Below are 25,141 nucleotides of genomic sequence, written 5' to 3'. Positions count from 1 at the left end.
AGAACAGTGCGTAGAGAGCTTCATGGAATGGGTTTCCATGGCCGAGCAGCTGCATCCAAGCCATACATCACCAAGTGCAATGCAAAGCGTCGGATGCAGTGGTGTAAAGCACGCCGCCACTGGACTCGAGTGCAGTGGAGACGCGTTCTCTGGAGTGACGAATCACGCTTCTCCATCTGGCAATCTGATGGACGAGTCTGGGTTTGGTGGTTGCCAGGAGAACGGTACTTGTCTGACTGCATTGTGCCAACTGTGAAGTTTGGTGGAGGAGGGATTATGGTGTGGGGTTGTTTTTCAGGAGCTGGGCTTGGCCCTTTAGTTCCAGTGAAAGGAACTCTGAATGCTTCAGCATACCAAGAGATTTTGGACAATTCCATGCTCCCAACTTTGTGGGAACAGTTTGGGGATGGCCCCTTCCTGTTCCAACATGACTGCGCACCAGTGCACAAAGCAAGGTCCATAAAGTCATGGATGAGCGAGTTTGGTGTGGAAGAACTTGACTGGCCTGCACAGAGTCCTGACCTCAACCCGACAGAGCACCTTTGGGATGAATTAGAGCGAATACTGCGAGCCAGGCCTTCTCGTCCAACATCAGTGTCTGACCTCACAAATGCGCTTCTGGAAGAATGGTCAAAAATTCCCATAAACACACTCTAAACCTTGTGGAAAGCCTTCCCAGAAGAGTTGAAGCTGTTATAGCTGCAAAGGGTGGGTCGACGTCATATTAAACCCTATGGATTAAGAATGGGATGTCACTTAAGTTCATATGCGTCTAAAGGCAGATGAGCGAATACTTTTGGCAATATAGTGTATATGTTTTGGTGCTGACATTTATTTCATGTCAGTGCAACACTTTTGCTTAGGATACCAAATATTGGCTGCGTTCTAAACCCATCATAGTAAGAACGCTCTGTGTCTCTGTGTTCAGGGACATGCAGTCTTACTACATATTTGTAACCTCTTGGATGATGAAGATGGAGTCCATATTATCAAAAGAACCAAGACCAGAAAAACTGTCTGAAGATTTGAGCAACAGATGTAATATCTTTGTGCAGGTAGAGACTGGTATTATCATATTTCTGTCTTGGGAGACTGTCGTTTTTGAGAGAAAAAAATCATAAATGTGCACACTAATAGAGCTTGATTGAAGTAAATTCCTCATTATTGTTTCTGCAGGGAGTGCTGTACGCTTACAGCATCAGCATCATCGTCAAGACCACCATGAATATGTACATGTCCATGCAGCGGCCCATGACCAAGACCTCTGTGAAAGCCCTCTGCAGACTGATGGAGCTGTTAAAAGTGGGTTGATTAGTAGTTTTAACACATTTAACTGAAAATACAACCAGTGGTAAATGCAGATAACTTGAGCACACACTGTTCATTCTGTACTGACCGATAGTAGATGTTGCGGATTCCGATAACTATGGTGGTGGAAAAGGCAGATAACTGATTAATCGAGTGATAGTTTTTAAAGTTATGTTATTTACGATTTATGTAATGTTAAAAAACTTTCTTAGCCTTCTTTACTATAACAGGCAGTACACAGGATATGAGAGCCTAAAATGAAAAGAAAAAAAATCCTATGCGGATGCAGTTACTTGTGCAACAAAAATCCCAATAATAAGCAGGAAAAAAAAAATGAAGATTTGCAGCATAACGTGACTATGAACAAGCCTGAAATACGCTTCAGGACTCTTATTTTGAAATGACAGAAACTTGGCTCCATAACAACGCTCCATATTTAAAGGAATATTCCTGGTTCAAAACAAGTTAAGCTCAATCGACAGCATTTGTGGCATCATGTTGATTACCACAAAAATAATTTAATTATTTTTTCTTTAAAAAAAGCTATTTGAGGTTACAGTGAGGCACTTACAGTGGAAATGAATGGGGCCAATTTTTGGAGGATTAAAGGAAGAATTGTGAAGCTAAAAATTGTATGAAAGCACTTACATTATTTCTTTGTTAAAGCTCATGTATTATTTGAGCTGTAAAGTTGTTTAAATCGTCATTATTTACAGTGGATTTAGGGTTTGATGACATTACATTGTCATGGCAACGAAGTTGTAAAATTGGATATAACTTTACACAGAAAAGGTTAAGTGATTTTATCACACTAAAATCATGTTAACATGCATATTGTTTACATCTTGTGCCTATACTTTTGAAATAGTGAGTTTTGTTTTACGTTTAATAATTGGCCCCCATTCACTTCCATTGTAAGTGGCTCACTGTGACCTCGATTTTTGCTCTCTTTTTTTTTTAATGAATAGTACATATAGATCAGGTGGAGTTTATTCGGGACTGTAACTCTTCTGATAACATTAGGTGTTTCATCAATATAATTTGGTCAGTGGCAAACAATCAGACTCCGGTCGCTGCCATCTTGCTTGACGCCGAAAAAGCATTTGATATGGTAGAATGGGATTATCTTTTTAAGATTTTGGAAATGTATGGGAATACTTTTATTGGGTAGATAAGTTACTTTATGGACACCTGGTAGTGGCGGTTCAAATGAATGGATTAATTTCAGATTATTTTACTCTGGATAGGGGCACCTGGCAGGGTTACCCTCTTTGCCCCTTATTGTTCTGTCTTGCCCTGGAACCATTAGCAGCTGCGATAAGAAAGGAGGATGATTTTCCAGGGGTGATGGCAGGAGGTGTGTCGCATAAACTTTTGCTTTACGCAGATTATATTTTATTATTTGTCTCCAAGCCTACTACAGAATTATTAATTCCTTTTTTTTTTTTTTCTTTTTTTGGGATTTTCTCCTAATTTGGAATGCCCAATTTTTGAGCGCGTTACCGCGGAGATATAGCGTGTGTAGAGGCTTCACGCCATCCACCGAAGCATCAGCTCACCACGCGCCCCACTGAGAGCGAACCACATTATAGCGATCACGAGGAGGTTATCCCGTGTGACTCTATCCTCCCTAGCAACCAGGCCAATTTGGTTGCTTAGGAGACCTGGCTGGAGTCACTCAGCACGCCCTGGGATTCGAACTAGCAAACTCCAGGGGTGGTAGCCAGCGTCTTTACCACTGAGCTACCCAGGCCCTATTAATTTCTTTTCTAAATTCTCAGGATACAATGTGAATTGGTCTAAATCCGGAGCTTTGTCTCTGACAGTGTACTGCCCGATAATGGCTTTTCAGCTGGGCGCCTTACAGTGGCCCAAACAGGGCATTAAGTATTTGGATATTTTATTCCCAGCAAATTTGTGTGATTTATTTAGTTAATTTTGACCCCTTAATAAAAAGGTTTTCGAGCGATGTGGGCAGGTGGGCTTCATTACATTTATCTATGATTGGGAAGGTTAATGTTATTAAAATGAATTGTATTCCAAAATTCAACTACCTGCTACAATCTCTCCCTATAGATGTCCCCCTCTCTTATTTCAAGCAATTTGTTAGCATAGCGAAGTCCTTCATTTGGTAAATGTCTCAGGTTACACTTTAGTAAGTTACATAGGCCGATTGACAAAGGTGGGCTAGGCCTACACAAGATTTAGTTTTATTATTATGTATTCGGTCTCAGACATTTGGCTTATTGGTCGCTTCCACCTGAGAGAGCCCCTCCCTGATTTTGTGTTGAACAGGAAGTTCTTACCCCTATTTTGCCATTGCAAAGCCTTTCTATCAAACTAATCGGAGAAGTTAAGTTACACCCCATTATCTTGCATTTGCACGTGGTATGGACAAAAGTGTCCAGATTGTTTAATTCGGACATTTATTTAAATGTTGCCTCGAGCATATGGCTGAACCCAAAATTATGTATTAATAAGTCTCCTTTCTGCTGGCCAGAGTGGATTGTGATGGAGGTTAATACACTCGTTGACCTATATGAGAGTGGAGTGTTGAGATCCTTTGAAAATATGGTTCAACATTTTGGGATTCCCAGGTCTCAATTCTTTAGGTAATAAAGAACTGCGCCACCTGATTTGTACTATTTTTGGGAGTTGCATACACCCCCCTAAAGCGACATACACTCTGGGAGTGATGATTACTGCTTTTGGAAAAGGCCATGAGGCATCAGTGTATTACTCCCTGCTAATACAGAGTCTGGGTGATGGAGCTTCAACTTCTCTTAAGCTTGACTTGTACTGAACCCTGAATATTTTACCAAACTAAGCTTGTTAAAGCCTATATTCCCATATAAGACCATATTCACCAGATTAAGGATTTATTATATTTCACCAGATGAGATTTTTGATTATCATTCACAAGATATGAAGTTGGAGACACAATGTATGTGCTGATGGGGCATGTTTCCATATAGTCACAATTTATTTCAATTTAGAATACTTGATTTATCTAATCCAAATAACAAAATTAGCATTGAAATGAAGATAGAAATATGGGTGAATATTGTCAGTCAATGATTGTTTTCATTTCAGTTACAGTATACTGTAAACCCAAGTTGTTCTAACTGTAGAATCCTCCAGCGCCAGCCATAGAGGAATTTTGTTTTATTTATATTTTTAAATAGTTTTTTATCCCCCATAACAGAGTTCCAAAAGGCAACTATCTGCACGATTAATCGGTAAAACCGATATATTGGTCTACCTCTAGTAAGTAGTGCTTATTATGCACAGGCTGTACTAGGTAGTGTGCATTCACTAAAGTATACACTAGTGTATTTACAGGGTGTCCGTGGATCCTTAAGTCTTAAATTCAGTTTTCAAAATGTTAGGCCTTAAAAAGTCTTAATATCTTATAACATAGAGAAGGTCTTAAATATCATCCACTGAAGTCTTAAATTTGTTGACGGAAAGATGACAAAGTATTTAATGACGGATTAAGAAACAGCAAATCCCCATGAGGTGATTGCAACTATTGGTACAAATTTTATGGTAAAAACTATATATTGGTCTACCTCTGTTTATTATGCACAGGCTGTGGAGCACACTTTCCACCGGCGCTCATTGGTTGTGGCTGATTCTGTATCTCACATCACGCAGCAGCTGCAGTCTCAAGCTTTGGCTTCCATTTCTATTGCTAAGGTACTGACCCAACACCACACACCCAAACACCAGCATTGTAGACCAGACAGACTTTTACAACAGTAGCCTCAAATTTCCTATTGCATGTGATATCTGTCTGTCTGTCTTCATACTCAATGAATAATGGATTGATTGTCCTCAGAAAAGGGTGATTTCTGATAAAAAGTACAGTGAGCAGAGGCTGGACGTGCTGTCTGCTCTGGTTCTGGCTGAAAACACTCTGAACGGGCCCAGCACTAAGGAGAGGAGACTCGTAGTATCTCTGGCTCTCAGTGTTGGCACTCAGATGGTGAGTGAAATGGATCAATATAAACATTTGAAGTTATTTCATGACATTTGCATTCAGATGATTACAAGATTGTCCAATTTTGAAACCTCTGGCTCTTTAAACAAGCCAAAGGAAATTTGTACATGTATATAAGTGTTATTGCACTTCCAGGCCATTTTATATGGTTTCAAATGACTGTAGAGTTTATTTGTTTTTGTATTTTTATTTTATTATATTGTTTTTCACAGAAAACCTTTAAGGATGAGGAGCTCCTGCCTCTACAGCTTGTGCTTAAGAAACTGGACTTAATCAGTGAACTCCGAGAACGGTGAGAACTGAATTCATGTAACCATTATTGATTAGCAATAATAGGTTTTGGTTCTGTTACCTTTGTGGCCAGTATGTAACTTGATATCCTCTCTTCTCAGTGTCAAAGTACAATGTGACTGTAGTTTCCTCTACTGGCATCGTACAGTGTTCCCCATCTACCTGGACGACGTGTATGAAAACGCTGTTGATGCGGCCAGAATACACGTAAAATATTTTTAACATTATAAACTTCTACATTACCAGTTACTGTAAAAGTTTAAACACACTTGACTGAAATGTTTTTCCCTGATCTTAAATACCTTGTGATCTAAAGGCTTATGCCTTTAAATGCTTGAATTTAGTTTATAGACAAAATTGGACCTTTTTATATGAATTTCTTTGATCTTAATAAAAAGAATAAAAGGTCACACTTCATATTAGGTGTGTTTAACTACTATGTACTAACATTAAAATACATATAACACAATGTACTTTCTGTGTAACTACATGATGTTCTGCAAAATTCTCACAAGATTCACATTTGGTGCTACTGAGGTTGAGGTACTGTAAGTTGGTAAGTTTAGGTTGAGGGTTGGGGTAGGGTTAGGGGTAAGTTTAACAGTGTAACTACCAAAGTAATTAAAAGCATGTACTTTAAATGTAAGTACAATGCAACAACACCTATGTATATAATAAGTACATTGTGTCAACTGCTCAAGTGCATTGTAGATAAAGACTTTTTAACTTTACAAAGTGGGACCAGATGAGTACATAAATGAATAACTAATTTGAAATGGGTGAGTTGGACCATTTAATAGTAAAGGAAAAAGCAGCCAGGTACCAAGCACACAAGGGAACTCTTTCAACTCACTGCATGATTCCCATACTTTCATTTGTAATATTTAATACATTTGATGACTTTTCTGTTATTTTTAAATATGGAAAATAGTCATAATAAAGAATCAGTTGGTGTATCCAAACTTTTGATTGGTAGTGTACATTTCTGCACATTTTAATTTGTGTTAAGTAAACGTATACATCGTAAATGTTACATGAAAGCCATTAATGCCACGTGCATGTTCTTGTTTTCAATAGTACATGTTCAGTGCGCTTAGAGACTGTGTGCCCACAATGTTACATGCCAAACACATGGAGTCATGTGATCAGCTACTGGAGTGTTACGACACTGAGATCATGGAAATCCTCAATGAGGTAAGCAGAGCTGAAGAATTTGCTCTTTACTGAATAACCTGTCTTTTTCTTTCAATTGAATTTTATATATAATGATATGATATCATTGCATAGAAATGTATTCAAATGTTCTTCATTCATTAGCACTTGCTAGACAAGCTGTGTAAGGAGATCGAGAAAGACCTGCGTTTGTCTGTGCACACACACCTCAAACTGGATGACCGAAACCCTTTCAAAGTGGGCATGAAGGATCTGGCTCACTTTTTCTCTCTCAAGCCCATTCGTTTCTTCAACCGGTTTATCGACATCAAAGGTAGGGCAGATTACACTACATAATAAGTTAAAGGTCCCGTTTCCTACACTATTGAAGCAGCAAAGTTTCTTACATTTAAAAACATTCATAAATTAGTTTTCTGCCCTCTATCTGAACTCTTAGGCTTTCATGACTTTCACGTTATTTGCACTGTGTGAAAGTCACACAGTGAAGAGTTCAGTAAAAGCTGAGTGTCAGTGGAATGATCTTTGCAATCTCTTTTTATTTTGCTTCATATGGATATGAATTGTTTATTTCACTGCGCGACTGCTGTGCACATTTTCCATTTCCCTTTTTGATTTGTAACTAGTAGCACCTAATAAACATGCAAAAAAAAAAAAAAATAAATAAATAAATTCTAGAGCAAATAGTTTTCCTAAAAATTGATGTCCACATGTGTGGACAGTGGGACTAAGTTGTGAATTTTTAAATAATACCAAGCAATGGAAAGTCAGATTTTATGTTTCCAGGAGTGTTGGTTACTCATGTTTTTGAGATGTTACAGATATTACAGCTGATATTCTGTGAAGCTGCTTTGGAACAATGTGCATTGCAAATAAAAAAAAACCGATATAAATACAAACTATTTTCTATTCACTTTTTATTTTTATTCTATTTGTCTTGTTGTTGTATTGTTGTGCACTGAAAGCTTCTGTCACCAAGACAAATTCCTTGTATGTGTAAGCATACTTGGCAATAAAGCTCATTCTGATTCTGATTATTTGATTTCATTTGACTTTCATGTTCTCAAGAATCTCAGTGTTCTCTCTTTGCACAGTCAAACAAATAAGTGATAGCCAGTGCTGAAGCATTTTACCAATCAGAAATTAGCATAAATAATTCTGATTTAAATTGATGGCCAGCATTGTCCAATCACTGCTAACCATGTTAAAATAAAATTTAGCTTTATAAATTCTGAATCTATGTACTGATTACCATTGTCCCATGTCTGCCAAACACATAGAGTGGTCCAAACATCATCCGCAGCCTGAAACTGAACTTTTGGTCAGATGGTAGGAGTGAATGCACTTGGCTGCATAGGAAAGCAATAGGATGCTCCCTTGCTCCCTGTTTAGCGAATGACTTAACCTCCAGTGTGCTGTCTGTCTGCATTAGTCTCAGAAAAGTTAGAAATGCACCTTATTTTCATCCTGACTCCATATAAAGCCTCTGAAAGCAAAAATTTTCAACTTTTGGATTAGCCCATTGATCCTCAATATGATAATGCACAGTAAATATAAGACTTCTAAGAAATAGTGTACATTGTGTTTAGCAGCATGGCGTTTCGCGATAAACCAATCAAATTTAAAAAATGGCATACCGAATGAAACTAGAGACACAAATCTTTTGACTCAAACTGGTTTCAATGTAAAAACTGAATTCGGTTAACCTTTACTGACAGCCCAGACTCTTCTGATCTGAGATCAGTCAGTTTAAATTAATTAAAAGTATGTGTTGCGTATAGCGAAGCTAAAATACAATGTCCAAACATTTGAACGCAGGGTTGCACGAGGTTATACGTTTAAAAATCGTTTTGTAAAACGATGCATTTTACCTCTGCCTTCAATACTTTAGTGGTCAAATATTAATATAGAAGTTTTTGTTCCTTGCAGCCTATGTGACCCACTATCTAGACAAGACATTTTACAACTTGACGACTGTGGCTCTCCATGACTGGGCCACTTACAGTGAGATGAGGAACCTCGCCACACAGCGCTACGGTTTGGTCATGACTGAAGCCCATCTTCCCAGCCAAACTCTGGAACAGGTGTGTACTGTACTTCTTAAACTGTTTATATTATACTGTTAGATTCAGCCTGACATTACTGTGAAACCTGGTGTCTTTTAGGGGCTTGATGTCCTTGAGATCATGAGGAACATCCACGTATTTGTCTCCCGCTACCTCTACAACCTTAACAACCAGGTAAGCATTTATCTTTGAATTGATTGGTCCATAAATGTCTGTCTTTATGTAAATCACTTAGGTACATCTGCTCCAAATGATTTGTAGATTTTCATTGAGAAGACCAGCAACAACAAGCACTTGAATACCATTAACATCCGACACATTGCCAACTCTATTCGAACACATGGCACTGGGATCATGAACACAACGGTATGTAGAGATCTCATCTGAAGGGATCTATATGGCTTGGGTAAACATTCAGTGATGCACATTCACAATAGTATGTGAACAGTAATAACTTGGGCAATTTTCTCTCGGCAGGTTAACTTTACTTATCAGTTCCTCCGCAAGAAGTTCTATATTTTCAGTCAGTTCATGTATGACGAGCACATCAAATCCAGACTCATCAAAGACATCCGTTTCTTCAGGGAAACTAAAGATCAGACAGACCAAAAGGTAAGTGCTTTTTCTACAATATTTCCATGTATTCATTTTATAGCAATGCTTTTATATGAATCTTTGTTGCTTTGTTCATTTCTCCTATATGTAGTACCCCTTTGATAGAGCAGAGAAGTTCAACCGTGGCATCAGGAAGTTGGGTCTTACTCCAGATGGTCAGAGCTACCTGGACCAGTTCAGACAGCTCATCAGTCAGATCGGTAAAGTTTTATCTTTACAAATGGTAAAGGTTTTTATGATGCAGATCTGGAGACCAGAAGCGGAATGTTTTCGGATTATGATAATATCTATTATAAAGCAATGTCAAATGAGTGCTGTTGATCTGGATATCAGCACGGCTGTGATTCAGCTGCAGGTAATCTGTGTGATATTGCAGTTTAACAAACAATTAAATAATACTGATTAACTTAAATTTCTGAAAACAAATAGAGAAATTGTTGACAAGATTAACACTGGTTCACTTCCATTGTTAGTTGTACCAACTAACTGTTGTGTAATAATATTACTGATAAAAATCCCTGCAAAAAATAAGTTTACAGCCTACATTTCAAGTACTTTTCAAGGTAGAAATGGCTGTTTGTCATCAATAGCTGGAACCTTACCAGGCAATTTGCTGCATTGTTGAATACAGTAAATGCTTCCATGTATTGCTAGTTTTGTAACTTTTTTTTTTTTTTTTCCCCTCTTCCCTATAGGCAATGCAATGGGCTATGTGCGGATGATTCGCTCTGGAGGGCTTCATTGCTGCAGTAGTGCTATTAGGTTGAGTATTGCTTTTTACTACTACTACTACTACACAATGATTATTTGACTGAGAAGTTCAGCTAATAGCAATAATGCTGCTTTTGACTTGAGTAGATTAAGTAGCAGTTCAAACTAAACATATTATTGCGCTTATAAAGCTAGATGCAGTGCAATTAATAGAACAGAATGCAGGTGTCTCAATGCACTTTTAAAAGTTGACATTCTTTTAAGGCCACACCCACACTAAAAGGTTTTCGTTTGAAAACACGTTGGTTTACAATTCTCGTATAAACAAAAATGTGTTTGAGCGAATGGCACCTAAACCAGAGGTTCTTAGCTGTTGGGTTGCTACCCAAAAATGGGTCGCATGGCTTTTCTGAGAGGGTCGTGGTCAGCAGGCTAAATAATGCTAAATGCTAAACAAGGCTAAACAATGCTAAATGCTAATATTAAAATGAAACCAACTATATAATGATTATTAAGGATATTAAAATAAATATAGGCTTATCAACTTTCAAAAGGGAGAATACGCTTCCCATATGTTTTGTTGTTGACATTAAAGGATGTGTGTTCAATCCAACTCTACTTATTTTGTCTCCGATTCATCTGTCTCTTGGTAAGGATAATGCTAAAACAATATCTAACCCATTGTTTGTTCCATTGGATTAGGCTGGTAAATCACACTCCTGTTGTTATTTATGCAGTTGTAAAATTGTAAATGTTCCTATTCAGCCTATGTCATGTTAATCATTTTGCAAATTGTTGGGTCTGTGCAATAATAAAGTTCAGTGCTTGATTAAGGACATTTTTGGTCACATTTTATATTAGGTGGCCTTAACTACTATGTACTAACATTAAATACAAGACTATGTATTTACTGTGTAAATACATGTTCTGCAAAATTCCCACATTTGCTGCTACTGAGGTTGAGGTACAGTTAGGTTTAGGAGTAAGGGTGGGTTATGGTTAGGATTAGGGGTCAGAGTTAGGTTTTGGGGTAAGGGTTGGGTTAGGGGTAAAGTTAACAGTGTAACTACAAATGTAATTACAATGCAAAAACATGTACGTATGTACATAATAAGTAAATTTGTATCAAATGGTTAAGTACATAGTAGCTAAGGCCACCCAATATAAAGTGGGTCCCATTTTTTATTTATTAATTTTGTTTACTTTTTGTATGATAAACAATTTTGGTACTGTGTTGGGTCGCTACTTGATGTCCAAAATCGGGGTCTTGAAGCAAAACCAGTCGAAAACCATTGACCTAACCAGAAAAGTCAAACATTATTATTATTTGAAACTTTCAGTGTTTTCTTTTGAATTCATAAGGACATTTCAGAGGTATTCACACTGAAATGTGTTCCAGGTTTGTTCCTGATTTAGAGGACATTGTGAACTTCGAGGAGCTTGTGAAAGAGGAAGACCTCTCTGAAGAGACGCAGAAAGCTGCCAGGTACCTCTAAGTGACATTGTAATATAACTGTACCATCTCCACCACAAGCCACCTTATATAAGAGCTTAGAACTAGACCTTTTCTATTGACATATTTTGGAACATCTTGAATGTCCAAAAACTGTTTTAAGTGTTTAAGAAAATTCATGGAAGATCATGAATTTTATTTCAGCCAACTGGACTATGTGCTGAGTGACCTGACCAGCAACTCTGCTGAAGGAACCGAGTACTTCAAGATGCTAGTGGGCGTTTTCGCACCAGAGTTTCGCAGCATCAAGAACATGCACTTGAGGAACTTCTACATGATTGTTCCTCCTCTGGTAAGTTTGCAAATCTCTTTTGAAGATTGCAGTGTCTGTTCTTAGCTGCAACTTGCATAATTTGCACCTTGTATCTCCCACCCAGACTGTAAATTTTGTGGAACACTCCATCAGTTGCAAAGAAAAACTGAACAAGAAGAACAAAGTGGGAGCAGCTTTTACAGACGATGGTTTTGCCATGGGTTTGTGCCATTAAACATTTGCCAACCAACCAAAACTGCTCTCAATATCGCTTTATTAAAGTTATTCTTCAGTGGAAAACATATAAGACACTTTGTTTTCCAGGGGTTGCCTACATCTTGAAGCTTCTGGACCAGTATCAGGAGTTTGACTCCCTGCATTGGTTCCAGGCTGTCAGAGAGAAGTATGTGAAGGAAATGAATGCGGTGGTAAAAGAGCAGAACGTTCAGTCTACCAGCCAAGATGAGAAGCTCATGCAGACCATGAATCTGACCCAGAAGAGATTGGATCTATATCTGCAGGTGTGCTCAGTCATTTTCAACATACGTCGAGAGCATCCTTATGCATTGGGCCTTGATGCATTTACAGTTCCCTATCGATTCAGTTCATGAGACATTTCTGAACGCTTTGGGGAATTCCTTTTCCACGACCTAGTTGAAGCCTTTGTATCATAACGGCAATCTTATGATTGGCAATGGTGTTTGAGCCCCGCCCTTTTAGGCGCGCATTTGCCCTATATAAGCAGGCGCTCACACAACATTTCCTCAGAATTGTATTCCTTCAAGACCGACATCATCTCGTCTTGACTACGCACCTGGATCAGCCCTCTCTTCGACAGACACCCATCAGCGGACAGGATTCCCTACAGACCCATCAGGACGTTCTTCACCTGACTCTCAGCGTCTGCAGCGAGGATCACCCACCCCCTCTAGTGTTCCGGTGAAGAAGTCTCTCCACCTCGCAGCCGGATCGGGTTCTTCGCACAGCGAGACATCTACACGCTTCCCACAGCATCCAGGCAGGAGCTGTATCCTTATATATATATATATATATAGTAATATTCCGCCCAAGTGATGTAAAAAAACTCATAAAAGAGCCGCTTGTGTACGTGTCTTTTTAAAGATCATATCGCAAGTGTTCCTGTGAGCAACACATTGCTTTGTCAGACCAACATGAGAGCTGCGTTCACTGTCTGGGCCGCTCATGCCGAAGCAGCTCTCATGGGGACAGACTGCCCTCACGGTGAGGACATGAGTCTCAAGATGCTCCGCTCTAGGATTCTGAGGGACGATTCCATCTCATGCGCCCTCCCGACCGCTTCCTCTGTGTTAAGTCTCGAGGGACCACATGAGGAAGCACGGCGGGGCCGCGAGGTAGAGCTGGAAGATACCGAAGAGGATCTCGCGCTGGCGCAAGCCCCACGAGCCCATCGATTTTCCCACGAATCGTCTTCGCCAGTGCAGTACGCACGTGACGACCTCCGGCCCTCTGTGAATGAGCAAGATGTTGTCGTATTCAGCGAATTTGACGATGATAATGATGTGTGTCCCTCGCAGCATCGGAAGAATGGTTCTGCAGCCCCTCCCCCAAGCGAGGGTGAGGAGCGTGCATTGGCCATTGATATGAGTTACTCTGCGTCATTGCGCGGGCGGTCAAGGAGCTCGGTCTTGAGTGGTAGCCTCCTGTCGAGCTGGTAAATTCTCATCTGAATGAATGATTCCTGCACACCGTCCACCGTCAAAAGACCATGGTTCAGAAAGTGTCGTTCTTCCCTGAGGTTCACACGGAGCTTACTGAAACCTGGCGCGTGCCCTACTCAGCGCGTCTGCCGTCATCAGGCATATTTCAGCGTCTTTGTACTGTGACGCAAATAGCGCTGTCAGTCCCCAGCGGGAAGAATCCCCCTGGAAGTATAGCGTTTATAGGAATCTAGAGCTCATGCCTTTTCTATTATGTTTTGACTCGCTCTTCCACACTATTCTCGCCGGGAACGAGTCAGTTTTTATTGCAATGCTTCCTATGCATTACTTGAATAGCGCACGTACCTCGTAGCGGCTGCTCGACATGTGCTGAAGGCTGAAATAGCTTTTTTCCTCTCCAACCAAACTCACTCGCCATGATAACCACGGGTGATTGGTGTCTATTGTTCGCTCGCTCGAACCTTTACACTGTTAGCGCTGTACACGGATGCATGATGTGCTCTGAGTGAGAAGCTCCCGTCTGATAAGTGTGACCGTAATCCATACCCGCTCGCATGTTTCACGATCGCGTGACGTGCTTCTGGGCAACTCAGAGAAAAATCAACCCACACTCCACACAAAATGCTTCCGTCTTATAAACGGCAGCTCCCCTGCTTAGCTGTCACTGATGCATTTCTCAGTGTGTTAAAATGAGCGTGGCACATCAACTGCTTGGAAATGCTAGCCGTCTTCTTAGCGGTGAAAGCTTTCCATTCCGACATAGTGAATCGTCACATTCTGATTCGTTCAGACAATATGTCAGTGGTAGCATACATAAATCACCAGGGCGGTACTCGATCGCTACCGATGTTGAGCCTGGCGCAACTCCTCGTCATGTGGAGTGCACGCCATCTCCTCTCCCTGCGCGCGACATATGTCCCAGGCCATTTGAACTGTGGAGTGGACATGCTGTCGCGCCAGGGGCCGATGGCAGGGGAATGGAGACTTTATCCTAAAACGGTTATGAGGATTTGGGAACTGTTCGGCGAAGCGGAAGTCAACCTATTTGCCTCCGCAGAGACTGCCGAAATAGCCCAACCATGGTTTCCGAAAATGGAGATATTAGGTGGCCCTCCATGGGAAATACTGCGGAGAGGGGTCTGCTCTCTCAAGTGCAGGGCACGATTTGGCATCCCCAGCCGGAGCTGTGGAACCTACATGTATGGCCCCTGAATGGAGCGCAATGAATAAGTCAGAATTGGCTCAGTCTGTAATAAACACCATTTTGCAGTCTAGAGCGCCATCTATGAGATGCCTCCATGCACTAAAATGGAAGGTGTTTGCAGATTGGTGCTCTTTACGCAGCAAAACCCAGTGAATTTCCTGGAATTCGGTCCTGGGCTTTCAAAAGCCACCATCAAACCCAAAATAGGCTATGTGCTTAAGGTGCTTTCCATACCCTTTAGTGCTCAGATAGTGCACCTACAAGCTTTCTCTTTTCCACTGTCTAATTCGGATGAGGAGCTGTTAGCGCATTTATTATGCCCCGTGCGGGCATTGCCAGTTTAGACTGTCAGATCAGCTCTTGGTTTGTTATGGAGGATTCACAAAAGGCATGTCTGTCTCCAAACAAAGGCTATCTCACTGGATCGTTGATGCGATCACCCTCACGTAAGATGCCCTATTGGCGTGAAAGCGCATTCAACTTGAGGTATGGCCTCTTCATGGGCATGGACAAATAGTATATCCCTACAGGATATACACCGATCAGCCACAACATTAAAACCACCTGCCTAATATAGTGTAGGTCCCCCTCGTGATGCCAAAACAGCACCAACCTGCATCACAGAATAGCATTCTGAGATGCTATTCTTCTCACAATTGTACAGAGCGGTTATCTGAGTTACTGTAGACTTTGTCAGTTCGAACCAGTCCGGTCATTCTCTGTCAACCTATCTCATCAACAAGGCATTTCCATCCACAGAACTGAACGAGTCAGAGCCTGAGCCCCTTACCTGTTATATATTATTAATACAGTCGCCTGTGTAGGCCGCTACCCAATTTACTCCCATTAGAAGTCACAAGCACTTCCAATAAAAATAATAAAACCTCCCTCCCTACCTCTGTTACGAAGGGGTTAAATTATACTGTGTGTATTATATGACTCTACACATTATATGATATACACATCCTCAGACTAAGATTTACTTCCCATCTGGTTTTCACTATGTGGGGTTATTCATTTTCATACACACTAAAGAGATATTATATTATATTAAGTCACCACGTTTTATACCCTGATGCTTCCACGGGTATTATGTTACGTAGTGTGGCGTGATGGGACTCCATTCCCCAAAGCGTTCAGCAATGTCTCGTGAACTGAATCGATAGGGAACATCTCTGGATACACTTGTAACCTCGGTTCCCTGAGATGAAAGGAATGAGACACTGCAAACTTGGCCACACTACTACTTCAGAGTTTCGAGGTACGAGTGATGCGTTCTTGTCCTCAGTCAGAAAATTCTGAAGAAATTGTATGTGAGCGCCCGCTTTTATAGGACAAATGCACGCCTAAAAGGACGTGGCTCAAACACCATTGCCAATCATAAGACTGGCGTTATGATACAAAGGCTTCAACTAGGTCATGGAACAGGAATTCCCCAAAGCATTCAGTAATGTCTCGTTCCCTTCATCTCAGGGAACCGAGGTTACAAGAGTAACCAGAGACATTTTTGATTAACTTAGAATAGGCTTTCAGATTGATGGAAATAAAAGACACATTTGATTTTGCTTGACTCATATCTTCTGTTTGTAGGAGTTTGAGCTGCTGTATTTCTCTCTGAGCAGTGCTCGGATCTTCTTCAGGGCTGATAAAACAGCAGCAGAGGAGACTCAGGAGAAGAAGGACAGAGGTTTGTTGATGGATCTCTGATCTCCATTGAATATTTTATGGTTATTGATCAGGCCCACACGGAAACTGCAGAATTCTGGAGAATTGGAACGCCTGTCATTCCTAACGTTTTGCACATCCCCTGCTCTTTTCATGTTTGTTTATTAAATACTTTGGCTAATTTGATAATGGTTTACCATGTTGAAATTCATTCCACAAATTACCCTCCAGTGCAAATCAGTACAGAAAATGTGCCTACAGCTTCCGTCTGGGCCTTTTAATGATTTTCTAGATTTATTTTTTTCTGATTGCTGGACCACATACATGTGGGTCATTGAAGATTGTCCAAAATAATGAAATCTTAAAAAAAAAAAAAAAAAAATCTAGTTTAAAACACATGTAGCAATTTGTAGAAATGTAATATTTGTGTCTTTTATTTTATTGGTTTCATACATTTTTGAATAACGTTTATACACCGTAAACCCTAATGTTTTTATTACTGGAAATATCAAGTTTTGGGCTAATAATTAAAATACTTAAGTTCATTGAACTAAATTTTCATAAAAATCCATAGACTTTTAACGCAAACTATACAGAATTGATATGGGGAATACCCATAATCTCTTGCGCTTGAATTATTGAATTATGCTTCCTTGGTCAAAGGGAACATATGGGGGCATATAAATAGTTGTTATTAAGAATTTATAGAGGTTTCAGCTCTTTTGTAGTATTATTTATGTTGTTTTTTTGCAAATAGTTGTTTCATGTGATGATACCATTAGAGTGATCTGTGTCCCCTTTGGTCATGTTGGACCTTAACACTATCTCAGTTCTCCTTGTACATGTGCAACTGAAGTACAGGTTTATATGCATTTCAGTGGAGAGATAAGTTTATTTAATGATTGACCTAGAATCAGTTAGAATCTTCATTATTTAAGCTGTTACTGTATGACCTAAATTTGAGTCCATTCAATTAAAATGATTGATTAAGTTGAATCTGAGTTGAGTCTACTTGCATCTAGTTGCTAACTGAACTTAATTACACAAGTTTTGGAAATGCCATTACTCAATTCAGTTGAGGGAATACGTTTACTTAATTCATTGAGTGGAGTCAACTTAAGGTTTTCAGTGTTGCACTTTCTACAAAAAAAAATAAAAATAAAAAAAATTAGAAGCATACCCAACAAATGTCAAGTGGTGTAACCATCAAGTACAAGGAACTGAAATACTTTCCTTGCTTGTTGAATACACGTGTGTGCACAACTTAATCATTTAAACTTTATTTTCAGACATTCTTTTCAATGTTTTTGACAAAACATATATATAAATATATATATAAAATACACACACACACACACACACACAGTTGTGCTCAAAAGTTTGCATACCCTGGCAGAAATTTTGGCATTGATTTTGAAAATATGACTGATCGTGCAAAAAAATTTAAGGATTATTATTTAAGGATAGTGATCATATGAAGCCATTTATTATCACATAGTTCTTTGGTTCCTTTTAAAATCATAATGGTAACAGAAATCACCCAAAAATGGCCCTGATGAAAAGTTTACATACCCTTGAATGTTTGGCCTTGTTACAGACACACAAGGTGACACACAGGTTTAAATGGCAATTAAAGGTTAATTTCCCACACCTGTGGCTTTTTGTTATCATTATATAAAAAGGAGCCAAACAACTATGTGATCATAAATGGCTTCATATGATCACTATCCTTAAATAAAAGACTGTTATTTTGCATGATCAGTCATATTTTCAAAATCTTATATATATATATATATATATAAACCTTTATTTATTTATTTTTTTTTGTCACTAATATCAATACATTTTCTTAGTTACTCCATTTGCATTGAACAAAATGTGTCTATCCATAAAAAATTTCAAAATATCTGATATTTTTAATTAAAGGTGTCTATACAGGGGTCCTCTCTTTTGTGTGTCACATGACGACAATTATCTGCATGTTACACCACCTGACTTATTTGGTGGACAAAAGTTTTTCAAATATATTTTAAAACAAACTGTTGTTCTTTTTTTCTGATTAACATTTTTTATTGATTCATACATTTAACAAAGAAAAGCAAAACATATATTGACAGAATCAACATTTAACCCCACTATTACCCCTCCCCTCCCCTCCCAATCCCCAACCCCACCCTGACCCTCAACAAACATCCCTGTGGTCACATGAGTACACACACTTATATATATTATATTATACAGTTGCAATCAAAATTATTCAACCCCCCCCCTGACCAGCAATACATTCTGGTGATGTGAATTAAAACACATCAACTAAAACCTCAGTAAACAGTCAAAGTAAGTTTTTAATACACATTTGAGTGATTTTGAGAACAAAGAGTTCAGTTTACCCAAATTGTAAAATAAAAAATAACTAATTCTCTCCACAAATGTCAAGTCAAAAATATTCAACCCCCAAAGTCAATTATTAGTGGAGCATCCTTTATCCTTAATAACAGCAAATAAATGATTCAGGTAAGTGTTCTCAGGCTTTGGACACCTCTCTATTAGAATTTTTACACATTTCTCATGAGCAAAAGCTTCCAGCTCATTGACATTCTTTGGTTTCTGTGCTGCCACTGCTTCCTTGAAATCCCAACAAAGCTTTGCAATGGGATTTTAATGATGGACTGAAAGGGCCATTTAAGGACATTCCACGACTTATCCCTGAACCAGATTTTGTACAACTTGGATGTATCCTTGGTGTTATTGTCTTGCTGGAAAGTCCAGTGATCACCGAGCTTCAATTTACACACTGAAGCATCACATTTTTCATGCCAAAATGGCCTGATACCTGAAAGAATCCATGGTGTCAGTCACATCAGGATAGCCGTTTCCTGCAGCCGCAAAACACCCCCATAACAGGACTGACCCACCTCCATGCTTGACTCTGGGGATGGTGTCGTCATCACCTTGTCATCTTACTCCAGACTAGTGCCCGATCGATATATCGGCCGGATATTAGCCTTTCACTGATATATCGGCATCGGCGTATAGTATACCGATATGCGCAGATATGAAAACTTTTTTTCAGAACATATAATGCAGAAAACAATTCTTCAGAATTGGTGTCATAGCGTAGTTTGTCCAGCAGAGTGCGCTCCATCTCCATTGTTTACAGAGCTGAACTGATGGTGGTACTGCAGACAGGGCAGAGTTAAGCGGTGTCTCGGTAAGTTAACTAGTTTGTGAAATACATACTGGAAACTTAATAAACAACGACCCCATCATTTTCCCTTTTTAATATAACTAATATAAAGTTAACTTTGTCCCTGACAACCATGTCACTCATGTCAGTTTGCTGTTAGCCAGCTATAGTTTGTCAGGGCAGTCAGTAATGTAGCAGATTGAAAGGTAAACATCAGAGCATCTTTTTGCAGCTCAGCAGAAAATGGTGCGGTGGTGGATTGTGTGTGGTGAGTGTTGATTTCACACTATGTTGTTAAGTAGTTGGTGAGACACAATGCTGGAAAGTAAAATAAACGTCCGTCTTTTACTCTCCGTGACACTGAGCTTGTAGCTATCTAGCTAATCACGTAGCTACTTTCAGTAACTATGTTTCCATCCAAGGATTTTTTGCGGAAAAAGTTTTAGCGCATCAAAATAAAGCTGATGGAAACGCAAATTATCGCTAAAATTTCACAAGTGTCGACATAATATTTTCCCGTTTAACTCTAGCGCATAAACTCTGTCAATATGTCAAATGTCGTGAAAAACTAGTTGGAAACACTTTTTGTCGAGAAAATTGGCATTAACGCAAAAATGTAGTGTCACATGACAGAATTTTCCCCAATCGTTAGCCTGTGTTAATCATGATGACAGTATACATTCTTGAAAGCCAATTTATTGTACGTGATTATGGATTGATCTGAACGGCATAAAGATCCGATCACTGCAAACATGACTCTTCCAGGAGTACCAACACAAATATCTCCTATCATGCACATGGACAAGTGCATGAAGAACAAATTAATGGCCACTGTTTGTGATTAATTTAATCGCGGTAGCCATCCATTTATTTATTAAAGTTGCTTTTCCACACCATTCAAAATAATAGACGGCAGTCACGGAATTAGCCCACAATACAAAAAACATGACGATTCATTTTAATTTCACAAATAAAAGCAATCAGAAGATGAGGAATTGCAATCAAAAGTGAGCAGTTGCCCTTCCGATAGGACTGTAATATTGGTGCTGATGTTGTGCCTATCACAGGTTGCCACCGGTTCCAACCCGAAAGCGAATCGTCATGGCCCTGTTCAAGCTGGCAACCTGGACCAAGTAGTGGGGGAACTTTCGGTTTTAGTATAAGGACCATCAATATATGTCTATATGCTGTGTGCACAGCTATTAAAGTAAAACTGATGCGGTGTAATATCAGTTTTTACATATGATACATTCCTGATATTCAATAGGCTATTTTAAATAATCATCTAATGTAAAGCATTGCCATCACACTGCATTATGTCCCGCATATTTGTCCAGCAACTTTTAATGACCAACTGAACTTGATTGTCATCTAAAATTAATTTAATGTCATAATGCAATTTATATTTTCTGAAGAAGCTCAGCAAATGCGATCCAAGGTAATGAGGGTTAGATTTAAAATATTTAAACGTTTTAAAATGTTCAAAAGCTGGTTTTCTGAAAGTGAACTCATTGGACAAATAGTTCTGATAGTTTATAGTCTTGAAGTGTAGAAAATGTCATTCAGCTGACTTTATTCGTCTACAGAACAGGGTAAAGCTAATTTAAGTTTGTGTAAAGAAAAGGCATATTTAGGTCTAAAAATATATATATTTTTTGTTTGGTAATTAATTTTAATTTAATGTGTTTTTCGTTTGATAATTTATTTAATTTAATATAGGGAATTTTGCCAGCATTTTTTCAAAAGTATAAACAATAATTTAATAGAATTGGTCTATATGTTCGTGTTCCAAAAAAGCACACTGAAGCTTTTCTCCAAGTATTGTGTATTTATTTTTCATTTAAAACATCTATGTGCACAGAAAATACATATATATATATATATACACACACACAGTGGTGTGAAAAAGTATTTGCCCCCTTCCTGATTTCTTATTTTTTTGCATGTTTGTCACACTTAAATGTTTCAGATCATCAAACAAGTTTAAATATTAGTCAAAGATAACACAAGTAAACACAAAATGCAGTTTTTAAATGAAGGTTGTTATTATTAACAAAATCCAAACCTACATGGCCCTGTGTGAAAAAGTGTTTGCCCCACCTGTTAAAACATAACTGTGGTTTATCACACCTGAGCTCAATTTCTCTAGACACACCCAGGCCTGATTACTGCCACACCTGTTCTCAATCAAGAAATCACTTAAATAGGACCTGCCTGACAAAGTGAAGTAGACCAAAAGATCTTCAAAAGCTAGACATCATGCCGAGATCCAAAGAAATTCAGGAACAAATGAGAAAAAGTAATTGAGATCTATCAGTCTGGAAAAGGTTATAAAGCCATTTCTAAAGCTTTGGGACTCCAGAGAACCACAGTGAGAGCCATTATCCACAAATGGCGAAAACATGGAACAGTGGTGAACCTTCCCAGGAGTGGCCAGCCGACCAAAATTACCCCAAGAGCGCAGCGACGACTCATCCAAGAGGTCACAAAAGACCCCACAACAACATCCAAAGAACTGCAGGCCTCACTTGCCTCAGTTAAGGTCAGTGTTCATGACTCCACCATAAGAAAGAGACTGGGCAAAAATGGCCTGCATGGCAGAGTTCCAAGACAAAAACCACTGCTGAGCAAAAAGAACATTAAGTCTCGTCTCATTTTTGCCAGAAAACATCTTGATGATCCCCAAGACTTTTGGGAAAATACTCTGTGGACTGACGAGACAAAAGTTGAACTTTTTGGAAGGTGTGTGTCCCATTACATCTGGCGTAAAAGTAACACCGCATTTCAGAAAAAGAACATCATACCAACAGTAAAATATGGTGGTGGTAGTGTGATGGTCTGGGGCTGTTTTGCTGCTTCAGGACCTGGAAGACTTGCTGTGATAAATGGAACCATGAATTCTGCTGTCTACCAAAAAATCCTGAAGGAGAATGTCCGGCCATCTGTTCGTGACCTCAAGCTGAAGCGAACTTGGGTTCTGCAGCAGGACAATGATCCAAAACACACCAGCAAGTCCACCTCTGAATGGCTGAAGAAAAACAAAAAAGACTTTGGAGTGGCCTAGTCAAAGTCCTGACCTGAATCCTATTGAGATGCTGTGGCATGACCTTAAAAAGGCAGTTCATGCTCGAAAACCCTCCAATGTGGCTGAATTACAACAATTCTGAAAAGATGAGTGGGCCAAAATTCCTCCACAGCGCTGTAAAAGACTCATTGCAAGTTATCGCAAACACTTGATTGCAGTTGTTGCTGCTAAGGGTGGCCCAACCAGTTATTAGGTTTAGGGGGCAATCACTTTTTCACACAGGGCCATGTAGGTTTGGATTTTGTTTTCCTTTAATAATAACAACCTTCATTTAAAAACTGCATTTTGTGTTTACTTGTGTTATCTTTGACTAATATTTAAACTTGTTTGATGATCTGAAACATTTAAGTGTGACAAACATGCAAAAAAATAAGAAATCAGGAAGGGGGCAAACACTTTTTCACACCACTGTGAAAAAGTGTAAATATATATATATATTTATTTATTTTATTGTGGGCTAATTCCTTGACTGCTGTCTATTATTTTAAATGGTGTGAAAAAGCAACTTTAATAAATAAACGGATGTCTACCACGATTAAAGTAATCGCAAAGAGTGGCCACTCATTTGTTCTCCATGCACTTGTCCATGTTCATGTCTTGATACGAGATATTTGTGTTGGTACATGTTTGCGTTAATGCCAATTTTCTCGACAAAAAGTGTTTCCAAACCAGTTTTTTGCGACATTTGATGTATCAACAGAGAGTTTATGCGCTAAATTTAAACGGAAAAATATTATGTCAACACTTTTTAATTTTAGCGCTAATTTGCATTTCCATCAGCTTTATTTTGATGCGCTAAAAATTTTTCACAAAAAATCCTTGGACGGAAACGTAGTTAATGTTTGGTACCCCCTTCAACCGAACAATTCCAGCCGTGTCATTTATAAAATGTAATATTTAAAAGTCTGGTTTTCCACCGTTGAAAGTTTCCCCTGAACTTGTATAGCAGAATACGGTGTAACACCGCTGCCGCAGTTTTTCTCTTGTCTCAGCAGTATTAATATAGTCAACATTTGACTGATACTAAACAGCAATACTTATGTTTATTTAGCTATTTATTTTATTTTTATTTATTCTTTATTTTAATGGTCAGCATTTGACTGATACTAAACATACAGTACTGATGTTTTAGTTATTTATTGTATTTTTATTTATTCTTTATTTTCTCAGTGTTCATTTCTAGAATTTGTTCACAATGTATAATAATAATGTCAAATATTCTTTGATAAAAAACATTTAAGAAATCAGCCTTCTGAGTACCTTTGCATAGTCATATCGGTGCAAAATCTGTGAAAAATCCACATAGAAAAGGTCTGTTTTCATTCCAGCTCAAAAATTAAACAAATCGGCCACCATATCGGTAATCGGTGAATTTTCTCTCTCTAAACGGTCTCAGTCTCAAAATTCCCATATCGGTCGGGCTCTACTCCAGACGTACTGCTGACACATGGGTCTAAAACTCATTTTCAGTTTAGTGTCATACGTCTATAAAACCTTCTTCCAGGACTCCACAGGTCTCTCCTAATTACTTCTTGAATATTTATTCAACTGCAGTCAACATTTCCCTTGGTGAAGTTTTGCTATCTTCCACACCCCAAGAAGTTTGCTGTTGTACCATATTTAAAAAAATGTACAGTGCATCCGGAAAGTATTCACAGCGTTTCACTTTTTCCACATTTTGTTATGTTACAGCCTTATTCCAAAATGGATTAAATTCATTATTTTCCTCAAAATTCTACAAACAATAGCCCATAATGGCAACGTGAAAGAAGTTTGAAATCTTTGCAAATTTATTAAAAATAAAATACGGGAACAAAAAAAAATCACATGTACATAAGTATTCACAGCCTTTGCTCAATACTTTGTTGAAGCACCTTTGGCACCAATTACAGCCTCAAGTCTTTTTCAGTATGATGCTACAAGCTTGGCACACCTATTTTTGGGCAGTTTCTCCCATTCTTCTTTGCAGGACCTCTCAAGCGCCATCAGGTTGGATGGGGAGCGTCGGTGCACAGCCATTTTCAGATCTCTCCAGAGATGTTCAATCGGGTTCAAGTCTGTGCTCTGGCTGGGTCACTCAAGGACATTCACAGAGTTGTCCCGTAGCCACTCCTTTGTTATCTTGGCTGTGTGCTTAGGGTCATTGTCCTGTTGGAAGATGAACCTTCGCCCCAGTCTGAGGTCCAGAGCGCTCTGGAGCAGGTTTTCATCAAGGATGTCTCTGTACATTGCTGCATTCATCTTTCCCTCGATCCTGACTAGTCTCCCAGTTCCTGCCGCTGAAAAACATCCCCACAGCATGATGCTGCCACCACCATGCTTCACCGTAGGGATGGTATTGGCCAGTTGATGAGCGGTGCCTGGTTTCCT

The 25,141-nt window shown here is 39.0% G+C and overlaps 1 protein-coding gene across 1 annotated transcript in view; it reads left to right on the top strand.

Annotated features, from left to right (window-relative positions):
• The window catches only part of LOC127437395 (WASH complex subunit 4), a 40,271-nt gene that overhangs the window by 6,140 nt on the left and 8,990 nt on the right, over positions 1–25,141 (top strand). Inside the window, exons 14-32 of the mRNA XM_051692235.1 lie at positions 929–1,055; positions 1,177–1,302; positions 4,900–5,007; positions 5,150–5,296; positions 5,524–5,603; positions 5,704–5,809; positions 6,680–6,796; positions 6,920–7,088; positions 8,702–8,856; positions 8,938–9,012; positions 9,100–9,204; positions 9,316–9,450; positions 9,545–9,653; positions 10,149–10,215; positions 11,564–11,650; positions 11,822–11,969; positions 12,055–12,151; positions 12,255–12,451; positions 16,425–16,521. Coding sequence (XP_051548195.1) covers positions 929–1,055; positions 1,177–1,302; positions 4,900–5,007; positions 5,150–5,296; positions 5,524–5,603; positions 5,704–5,809; positions 6,680–6,796; positions 6,920–7,088; positions 8,702–8,856; positions 8,938–9,012; positions 9,100–9,204; positions 9,316–9,450; positions 9,545–9,653; positions 10,149–10,215; positions 11,564–11,650; positions 11,822–11,969; positions 12,055–12,151; positions 12,255–12,451; positions 16,425–16,521 — 2,252 coding nt within the window. The remainder of the gene's footprint in view (positions 1–928; positions 1,056–1,176; positions 1,303–4,899; positions 5,008–5,149; positions 5,297–5,523; positions 5,604–5,703; positions 5,810–6,679; positions 6,797–6,919; positions 7,089–8,701; positions 8,857–8,937; positions 9,013–9,099; positions 9,205–9,315; positions 9,451–9,544; positions 9,654–10,148; positions 10,216–11,563; positions 11,651–11,821; positions 11,970–12,054; positions 12,152–12,254; positions 12,452–16,424; positions 16,522–25,141) is intronic.

This window comes from Myxocyprinus asiaticus, chromosome 48, assembly GCF_019703515.2.
Source record: "Myxocyprinus asiaticus isolate MX2 ecotype Aquarium Trade chromosome 48, UBuf_Myxa_2, whole genome shotgun sequence".
Classification (NCBI taxonomy): domain Eukaryota; kingdom Metazoa; phylum Chordata; class Actinopteri; order Cypriniformes; family Catostomidae; genus Myxocyprinus; species Myxocyprinus asiaticus.
Note: the sequence above shows the minus strand (reverse complement) of the source record. Positions and strands in the feature narration are given on the sequence as shown.